The sequence below is a fragment of the Brachyistius frenatus genome, unplaced genomic scaffold (genome assembly GCF_029030835.1).
Source record: "Brachyistius frenatus isolate BFR_SWC_R1_liver_20210118 unplaced genomic scaffold, ASM2903083v1 Contig_177, whole genome shotgun sequence".
NCBI lineage: Eukaryota > Metazoa > Chordata > Actinopteri > Embiotocidae > Brachyistius > Brachyistius frenatus.
In genome coordinates, this window is record NW_027210776.1 from 747,501 (window position 1) to 757,500 (window position 10,000).

The window sequence follows — 10,000 nt, forward strand, 5'->3', positions numbered from 1 at the left end:
CAGAGAGATGCACACACACACACACCACACACGCACCACATGACACACACACACAGATACACACACACAGCTTCACAAATCAATGGTTCCTCCCAAGTCAAAGAAATTACCATTAACTTTCTCAGAGCTCACTTCCTGTCACTTGATGTAACTTCCTGTGTGTGTGTGTGTGTGTGTGTGTGTGTGTGTGTGTGTGTGTGTGTGTGTGTGTGTGTGTGTGTGTGTGTGTGTGTGTGTGTGTTGCAGTGGAGTGGAGCTGTCTGAAGGACTTCTCGCTGCTCGTTGGAGAGATGGTTCTGGATAATCTGCAGAGTCTCAAGTTTACCATCAGCGGCCTCACCACGGTAACAGCAGCTTCATCCCTCCTTCCTCACTCCTCCCTCCCGCCTTCCTCCCTCCTTCCTCCCTCTTTCCTTCCTCCTTTCTTCCGCCTTCCTCCCTCCTTCTTCCCTCTTTCCTTCCTACCTCCTTCCTCCCTCCTTCCTTCCTCTTTCCTCCCTCCTTCCTTCCTCCTTCCTTCCTCCCTCCTTCCTCCCTCCTTCCTCCCTCTTTCCTCCCTCCTTCCCCCCTCCTTCCTTCTGCCTTCGTCCCTCCTTCCTCCCTCCTTCCTCCCTCTTTCCTCCCTCCTTCCCCCCTCCTGGCGAAAAATTTTCTTCTCGGGGATTAATAAAGTATATACCTACCTACCTACCTACCTCCTTCCTCCCTCCTTCCTCCTGCCTTCCTCCCTCTTTCCTCCCTCCTTCTTCCTGCCTTCCTCCCTCCTTCTTCCTCCCTCTTTCCTCCCTCCTTCCTCCCTCCTTCATCATCTTACTGCAGTAAAACAACAACAGGTCAGAGATTCAGTTTCAAGATGGGGATAAAAAATGTGGATGTTTCCACTCTGATATTTTCAATGTGAGATGAACACCAGTTAAAATCAGTCCTGCATCAAACTGACGTTTAAACTTTAAATAATTTTTTTCGTTCTGTTTCTTGATCTTAAAAACAGAAAGTGTAACTGATTATTTTCCAACCGTCTTCCAGATATCAAACTAACGACTGTTCGAGGACACTCTGAATAGAGACGCATTGAAAAGCTCTTTCAGACCTCGGAGGGTTTTTAAACGTTTCAATAAGCGCTCTTCAGTCGGATGTCTGACTCCTCATCTCCACGACTCGTTAACCGACGTCTGACGGAGCGTGAAGTGTTGAGAGTTTTGACATCAACACGACGACTGAAGGAAAGAGGAGGGTTTACTGTTCGGTCAAAAGTTTGTGGACACCTGAGTGAGCTGCAGTACTGATCAGCTGTCCACATACTTCTGGTCACAAAGGTGTTTTTTCTCCTACAGGGTCGCCTCTACTACGTCCGAGTGTCGGCCTACAACATGAAGGGGTGGGGTCCGCCCGCCTCCTCCCTGCCTCCATCTGCTGCTCCGTCCAGTGAGTTCACTCTCTTCATCTTCATCACTTCTTCATCTCGGTGACTTCGGCAACTTTCAGCCGTCCTGCAAACTGATGTTTAAACTTTATGTTCATCTGTTTGCTGCTTCGTGACTTCAACATCTCATCACTGATATAAAGATACGTTTATTGATGATCTAACTTATAATTATAATAAGAAGTAGTGACCAAAACCAGGTCTTCTTGAATCTTCTTTTCTAATGAATGAGGGATTATTTTCAGATGGACCTCCAGAAAACTAAGAAGAAGGAGTGACTTTAGCTAACAACACCGAGATAACTGATGGACACATTTTATTCACTTTGGATTTGATGAGAGAAGTTGAATGGGAGTCTATGGAGCCGGAGGCTTTTTGGAGCCGACCTCTAGTGGCACTCGCTGGTATTGCAGCTGAAGACACTTCTGGATCAGAACCATTTTACAGACCTGAAGCTACGAACTCTTTTAGAAACAGTCTGTAGTTTTATATTCAGTCTGTAGTTTTATATCCAGTCTGTAGTTTTATATCCAGTCTGTGGTTTTATATCTAGTCTGCAGTTTTATATCCAGTCTGTGGTTTTATATCCAGTCTGTAGTTTTATATTCAGTCTGTCGTTTTATATCCAGTCTGTGGTTTTATATCCAGTCTGCAGTTTTATATCCAGTCTGTGGTTTTATATCCAGTCTGCAGTTTTATATCCAGTCTGTCGTTTTCTATCCAGTCTGCAGTTTTATATCCAGTCTGTCGTTTTATATCCAGTCTGTGGTTTTATATCCAGTCTGCCGTTTTATATCCAGTCTGTCGTTTTATATCCAGTCTGCGGTTTTATATCCAGTCTGTAGTTTTATATCCAGTCTGTGGTTTTATATCCAGTCTGTGGTTTTATATCCAGTCTGTATCCAGTCTGTAGTTTTATATCCAGTCTGTGTTTTATATCCAGTCTGTCGTTTTATATCCAGTCTGCAGTTTTATATCCAGTCTGTAGTTTTATATACAGTCTGTGTTTTATATCCAGTCTGTGGTTTTATATCCAGTCTGTGTTTTATATCCAGTCTGTCGTTTTATATCCAGTCTGCAGTTTTATATCCAGTCTGTAGTTTTATATACAGTCTGTGTTTTATATCCAGTCTGTGGTTTTATATCCAGTCTGTAGTTTTATATCCAGTCTGTGGTTTTATATCTAGTCTGTAGTTTTATATCCAGTCTGTCGTTTTATATCCAGTCTGTGGTTTTATATCCAGTCTGTGGTTTTATATCCAGTCTGTCGTTTTATATCCAGTCTGTGGTTTTATATCTAGTCTGCGGTTTTATATCCAGTCTGTAGTTTTATATTCAGTCTGTCGTTTTATATCCAGTCTGCGGTTTTATATCTAGTCTGTCGTTTTATATCCAGTCTGTCGTTTTATATCCAGTCTGCCGTTTTATATCGAGTCTGTAGTTTTATATCCAGTCTGTGGTTTTATATCCAGTCTGTATCCAGTCTGTAGTTTTGTATCCAGTCTGTCGTTTTATATCCAGTCTGTCGTTTTATATTCAGTCTGCCGTTTTATATCCAGTCTGCCGTTTTGTATCCAGTCTGCCGTTTTATATCCAGTCTGTAGTTTTATATCCAGTCTGTCGTTTTATATCCAGTCTGTGTTTTATATCCAGTCTGTCGTTTTATATCCAGTCTGTGTTTTATATCCAGTCTGTCGTTTTATATCCAGTCTGTGTTTTATATCCAGTCTGTTTCATATCCAGTCTGTAGTTTTATATCTGGTCTGTAGTTTTATATCCAGTCTGTGTTTTATATCCAGTCTGTAGTTTTATATCCAGTCTGTAGTTTTATATCCAGTCTGTAGTTTTATATCCAGTCTGTGTTTTATATCCAGTCTGTAGTTTTATATCCAGTCTGTAGTTTTATATCCAGTCTGTAGTTTTATATCCAGTCTGTAGTTTTATATCCAGTCTGTAGTTTTATATCCAGTCTGTGGTTTTATATCCAGTCTGTGTTTTATATCCAGTCTGTGTTTTATATCCAGTCTGTAGTTTTATATCCAGTCTGTAGTTTTATATCCAGTCTGTGGTTTTATATCCAGTCTGTAGTTTTATATCCAGTCTGTGTTTTATATCCAGTCTGTGTTTTATATCCAGTCTGTAGTTTTATATCCAGTCTGTGTTTTATATCCAGTCTGTGTTTTATATCCAGTCTGTAGTTTTATATCCAGTCTGTAGTTTTATATCTAGTCTGTAGTTTTATATCCAGTCTGTAGTTTTATATCCAGTCTGTGTTTTATATCCAGTCTGTGTTTTATATCCAGTCTGTAGTTTTATATCCAGTCTGTAGTTTTATATCCAGTCTGTAGTTTTATATCCAGTCTGTAGTTTTATATCCAGTCTGTAGTTTTATATCCAGTCTGTAGTTTTATATCTAGTCTGTACTTTTATATCCAGTCTGTGTTTTATATTCAGTCTGCCGTTTTATATCCAGTCTGCCGTTTTATATCCAGTCTGCCGTTTTATATCCAGTCTGTAGTTTTATATCCAGTCTGCAGTTTTATATCCAGTCTGTAGTTTTATATCCAGTCTGTAGTTTTATATCCAGTCTGTGTTTTATATCCAGTCTGTAGTTTTATATCCAGTCTGTGTTTTATATCCAGTCTGTAGTTTTATATCCAGTCTGTGTTTTATATCCAGTCTGTCGTTTTATATCCAGTCTGTGTTTTATATCCAGTCTGTTTTATATCCAGTCTGTAGTTTTATATCTAGTCTGTAGTTTTATATCCAGTCTGTAGTTTTATATCCAGTCTGTAGATTTATATCCAGACTGTGTTTTATATCCAGTCTGTAGTTTTATATCTAGTCTGTAGTTTTATATCCAGTCTGTAGTTTTATATCTAGTCTGTAGTTTTATATCCAGTCTGTAGTTTTATATCCAGTCTGTGTTTTTATATGTAGTCTGTGTTTTATATCCAGGCTGTGTTTTATATCCAGTCTGTAGTTTTATATCCAGTCTGTGTTTTATATCCAGTCTGTAGTTTTATATCCAGACTGTGTTTTATATCCAGACTGTGTTTTATATCCAGTCTGTAGTTTTATATCCAGTCTGTAGTTTTATATCTAGTCTGTAGTTTTATATCCAGTCTGTAGTTTTATATCCAGTCTGTGTTTTTATATCCAGTCTGTGTTTTATATCCAGTCTGTACTTTTATATCTAGTCTGTAGTTTTATATCCAGTCTGTGTTTTATATCCAGTCTGTAGTTTTATATCCAGTCTGTTTCATATCTAGTCTGTACTTTTATATCCAGTCTGTGTTTTATATCCAGTCTGTACTTTTATATCCAGTCTGTGGTTTTATATCCAGTCTGTAGTTTTATATCCAGTCTGTGGTTTTATATCTAGTCTGTAGTTTTATATCCAGTCTGTGTTTTATATCTAGTCTGTGTTTTATATCCAGTCTATAGTTTTATATCCAGTCTGTGTTTTATATCCAGTCTGTAGTTTTATATCCAGTCTGTGGTTTTATATCTAGTCTGTAGTTTTATATCCAGTCTGTGTTTTATATCAAGTCTGTCGTTTTATATCCAGTCTGTGTTTTATATCCAGTGTAGTTTTATATCCAGTCTGTAGTTTTATATCCAGTCTGTAGTTTTATATCCAGTCTGTAGTTTTATATCCAGTCTGTGTTTTATATCCAGTCTGTAGTTTTATATCCAGTCTGAAGTTTTATATCCAGTCTGTAGTTTTATATCCAGTCTGTGTTTTATATCCAGTCTGTAGTTTTATATCCAGTCTGTAGTTTTATATCTAGTCTGTAGTTTTATATCCAGTCTGTAGTTTTATATCCAGTCTGTGTTTTATATCCAGTCTGTACTTTTATATCTAGTCTGTAGTTTTATATCCAGTCTGTGTTTTATATCCAGTCTGTAGTTTTATATCCAGTCTGTGGTTTTATATCCAGTCTGTGTTTTAGATCTAGTCTGTGTTTTATATCCAGTCTGTGTTTTATATCCAGTCTGTACTTTTATATCTAGTCTGTAGTTTTATATCCAGTCTGTGTTTTATATCCAGTCTGTACTTTTATATCCAGTCTGTAGTTTTATATCCAGTCTGTAGTTTTATATCCAGTCTGTGGTTTTATATCCAGTCTGTGGTTTTATATCCAGTCTGTGGTTTTATATCCAGTCTGTAGTTTTATATCCAGTCTGTGGTTTTATATCCAGTCTGTGTTTTATATCCAGTCTGTGTTTTATATCCAGTCTGTAGTTTTATATCCAGTCTGTGTTTTATATCCAGTCTGTAGTTTTATATCCAGTCTGTAGTTTTATATCCAGTCTGTAGTTTTATATCCAGTCTGTAGTTTTATATCCAGTCTGTAGTTTTATATCCAGTCTGTAGTTTTATATCTAGTCTGTAGTTTTATATCCAATCTGTAGTTTTATATCCAGTCTGTAGTTCTATGTCGTTTGTGGGTCGTTTACAACGTTTTGTTCTCAGGTTCTCCGTTGGGAACATTAGTTTTGTCTCTCTGTCACGACTCCCTTTCTCTGCACATTCAAGTACTTCAGCCTTGAGCTGTGTGTGTGTGTGTGTGTGTGTGTGTGTGTGTGTGTGTGTGTGTGTGTGTGTGTGTGTGTGTGTGTGTGTGTGTGTGTGTGTGTGTGTGTGTGTGTGTGTGTGTGTGTGTGTGTGTGTGTGTGTGTGTGTGTGTGTGTGTGTGTGTGTGTGTGTGTGTGTGTGTGTGTGTGTGTGTGTGTGTGTGTGTGTGTGTGTGTGTGTGTGTGTGTGTGTGTGTGTGTGTGTGTGTGTGTGTGTGTGTGTGTGTGTGTGTGTGTGTGTGTGTGTGTGTGAGTGTGTGTGTGTGCATATGGCAGCAGCAGAGGACAGACGGTGTGTGGGAGTGTGTTTTAAATAGAGTGAAAGTATGACTACACCTCAGAGATGAAATCCACCGATCGTCCAACACATGTTTTCCTCGCGTTCTCAGTCCGCTTGTAAAACTGTCGTATTTTACGTTCTCTCAATTAGATTCATGTGTTTACAACAACACGTCGTGTTGGGGAGACCAAAACCGTGTTTTGAACCAGGCTGTAAATGTGTTTATTTCTCCTGTAAACATGTTTATTTATGCTGTAAACATGTTTATTTCTGCCGTAAACATGTTTATTTATGCTGTAAACGTGTTTATTTCTCCTGTAAACATGTTTATTTCTGCGGTAAACGTGTTTATTTATTCTGTAAACATTTTTATTTATTCTGTAAACATTTTTATTTATGCTGTAAACGTGTTTATTTCTGCGGTAAACATGTTTATTTCTGCGGTAAACTTGTTTATTTCTGCCATTTATGCCCGCTGTAAAGTTTCAGCATGGTGGTCTGTGGGGCTGACTCAGTGCTGGCTCCTCTATTGGACATGGGAGGAACTACAAGTGAAGGTTGCTGCCTGGTCCAAAGTGGTTCTTTTAGCGTGTGGAAACAGCCTTGGTGTTTTTAGATGACCTCAGTGACGTCCAACAGACACGCTAACTGTCCCCTCAGTGTTTGTCCTCTGCTGGTGTTTCCAGACTGGAGGGAGAGTGACGGTCGGGAGCCCAAGAGGCGGGGCCACATCGAGGCCATGGAGCGTCTGCTGCAGCAGGTCCGAGCAACGCACACACACTACTGCTGTGGAGGTGAGTCGGTCCGGAAATCAATCTGAGGATAAAGATGGATGATGGATGGTTGGATGATGGTTGATGGATGGTTGGGTGATGGATGATGGTTGATGGATGGTTGGCTGATGAATGATGGTTGATGGATGGTTGGATGATGAATGGTTGGATGATGGTTGATGGATGGTTGGGTGATGGTTGATGGATGATGGTTGATGGATGGTTGGCTGATGAATGATGGTTGATGGATGGTTGGATGATGGATGATGGTTGATGGATGGTTGGATGGTTGGATGATGGATGGTTGGATGATGGTTGATGGATGGTTGGGTGATGGATGATTGTTGATGGATGATGGTTGTTGGATGATGGATGATGGTTGTTGGATGATGGATGGTTGGATGATGGATGATGGTTGATGGATGGTTGGATGATGGTTGATGGATGGTTGGATGATGGTTGTTGGATGATGGATGGTTGGTTGATGGTTGATGGATGGTTGGATGATGGATGATGGTTGATGGTTGATGGATGGTTGGCTGATGAATGATGGTTGATGGATGATGGTTATTGGATGATGGATGGTTGGATGATGGTTGTTGGATGATGGATGGTTGGATGGATGAATTATGGTTGATGGATGGTTGATGATGGTTGATGGATGGTTGGATGATGGATGATGGATGGTTGATGGATGGTTGGATGATGGTTGTTGGATGATGGATGGTTGGATGATGGATGATGGTTGTTGGATGATGGATGGTTGGATGATGAATTATGGTTGATGGATGGTTGGATGATGGTTGATGGATGGTTGGATGATGGTTGATGGATGGTTGGATGATGGATGGTTGGATGATGGTTGATGGATGGTTGGATGATGGATGGTTGGATGATGGTTGATGGATGGTTGGATGATGGTTGATGGATGGTTGGATGATGGATGGTTGGATGATGGTTGATGGATGGTTGGATGATGGATGGTTGGATGATGGTTGATGGATGGTTGGATGATGGATGGTTGGATGATGGTTGATGGATGGTTGGATGATGGATGGATTTGTTTTTTCAGATGTGTTCTGACAATCTGGTTTATTCATGTTGGTTGGATTTAGTCTTGGTTTTAAAGGACCTGTTCAGGTGAACTGTAGAAAGCTTCGACTCACCTGAAGGTCGACTGTGTGGGAAGAAGAAGGAGGAGGAGGAGGAGGAGGAGAAGAAGAAGAAGAAGAAGAAGACTGCAGCTCAGGGAGAAACGATGAAGACTACAATTGTTTGTGTGGAACTTCAATCTCTAAACTTTTCTCCTCACATACACTAACAGAGCGAAGAGGAGGAAGAGGAGGGGGTGAGGGGCGGGGCCAGTCAGAGTTCGTCCGACTCTTCGTCTGTTTACAGGACGGTAATTATGTGACGCTCAATTAGAGTGAGAAAGATCTGGGCGGTCTGGAGATTGGCATCGCTGGTCCTCTTGGGGCCGGAGGACAGACGGAGGGACGGACGGGAGGAAAAGTAGAGAGACAAACTCGACCCGCTGACCCCAGAATAAAAACTCACGTCCTGAACCGGGTCACCTTAAAACATTTAGAAAGTCTGGACTCAAAGTTATCGACAGTTCGTTCACTGTCGCCACATCCACAAGTTGTCCTCTGAACCAATCAGCAACCACCAGTGATGTCATCATCCATCAGTGATGTCATCAACCATCAATGATGTCATCGTTGGTTTGTGAACGTTATGAATCCTTCAGTTCAGATTCTGTCCGTCACCATCTTTACTAGTTCGGAGCGGTTTGGAGCAGGAAGTGACCATATTTGGACGAGCTGGGGGAGGAGCCAGCGGTGGATCTGACAGATCTGATCGGAAACCTGACGATACTACGTCCCGCCCACCGATAGCTGTAACCTGACTGCACCACAGGCCTGTCAATCAAACAGACACGCCCCCAAAAACAGGTCTTCTTGAATCTTCTTTTCTAATGAATGAGGGATTATTTTCAGATGGACCTCCAGAAAACTAATAAGAAGGAGTGACTTTAGCTAACAACACCGAGATAACTGATGGACACATTTTATTCACTTTGGATTTGATGAGAGAAGTTGAATGGGAGTCTATGGAGCCGGAGGCTTTTTGGAGCCGACCTCTAGTGGCACTCGCTGGTATTGCAGCTGAAGACACTTCTGGATCAGAACCATTTTACAGACCTGAAGCTACGAACTCTTTTACATGCAGTCTGTGGTTCTGACGTCTTTCTTCTTCTCTGGTTCTGGTTCTGGTTCTGTGTTCAGACACGTCGAAGCTGCAGAACCCCAGCAGGAAGCAGTCGGTCTCCAGAAGCCTCAAACATCTCTTCAACTCCTCCAACAAGTTCGTGAAAACTCTGAAAAGGTTTGTTTCTTATCTGTTTGCAGCACATCTGGTGACTGGAACACAAAATATGGAACTTCTGCATCTTTTCTGAAAACATTGTGTAAACAAGTAAAACGGTTGTTTTAATATCATGTAAATTTAGAAGAATTGATGATGTATGTGCAATAAATGATGTTCGGCTCCCCGTCCCGTGTGTTCAGGGGTGTCTACCTGGCGGCCGTCTTCTACCATAAGGACAGTTTGCTGGTGACGGCGGAGGACCAGATCCCCATCGTGGAGGTGGACGACTCGTACAGCAGTTCGCTGATGCAGGACTTCCTCTGGTTCACGAAGGTACCAGAAACCTGCTGAGTCAGCAGAGCAGCCGAGACGAGACGCTGCACTCTAACGACCATCTGTGTGTGTGTGCAGCTGTCCTGTATGTGGGAGGACGTCCGGTGGCTGAGACAGAGCATGTCCGTGTCCATGTCCTCGTCCTCCACCCTGCAGGCTCGCCACAAGATGCTGACGGCCGCCGGCCAGCTGCAGGTCAGAACCAGAACCAGAACACGTTCACGTGTCCGTTTCATGACA

At 41.4% G+C, this 10,000-nt stretch overlaps 1 protein-coding gene across 3 annotated transcripts in view; it reads left to right on the forward strand.

Moving 5' to 3' along the window:
• The window catches only part of ankfn1a (ankyrin repeat and fibronectin type III domain containing 1a), a 60,121-nt gene that overhangs the window by 42,607 nt on the left and 7,514 nt on the right, over window positions 1–10,000 (forward strand). For all 3 annotated transcript variants that reach the window (XM_069717552.1, XM_069717553.1, XM_069717554.1), the window contains 6 exons: window positions 247–344; window positions 1,335–1,425; window positions 6,971–7,078; window positions 9,346–9,445; window positions 9,628–9,760; window positions 9,839–9,955. In XM_069717552.1, the coding sequence (XP_069573653.1) occupies window positions 247–344; window positions 1,335–1,425; window positions 6,971–7,078; window positions 9,346–9,445; window positions 9,628–9,760; window positions 9,839–9,955 (647 nt within the window). The remainder of the gene's footprint in view (window positions 1–246; window positions 345–1,334; window positions 1,426–6,970; window positions 7,079–9,345; window positions 9,446–9,627; window positions 9,761–9,838; window positions 9,956–10,000) is intronic.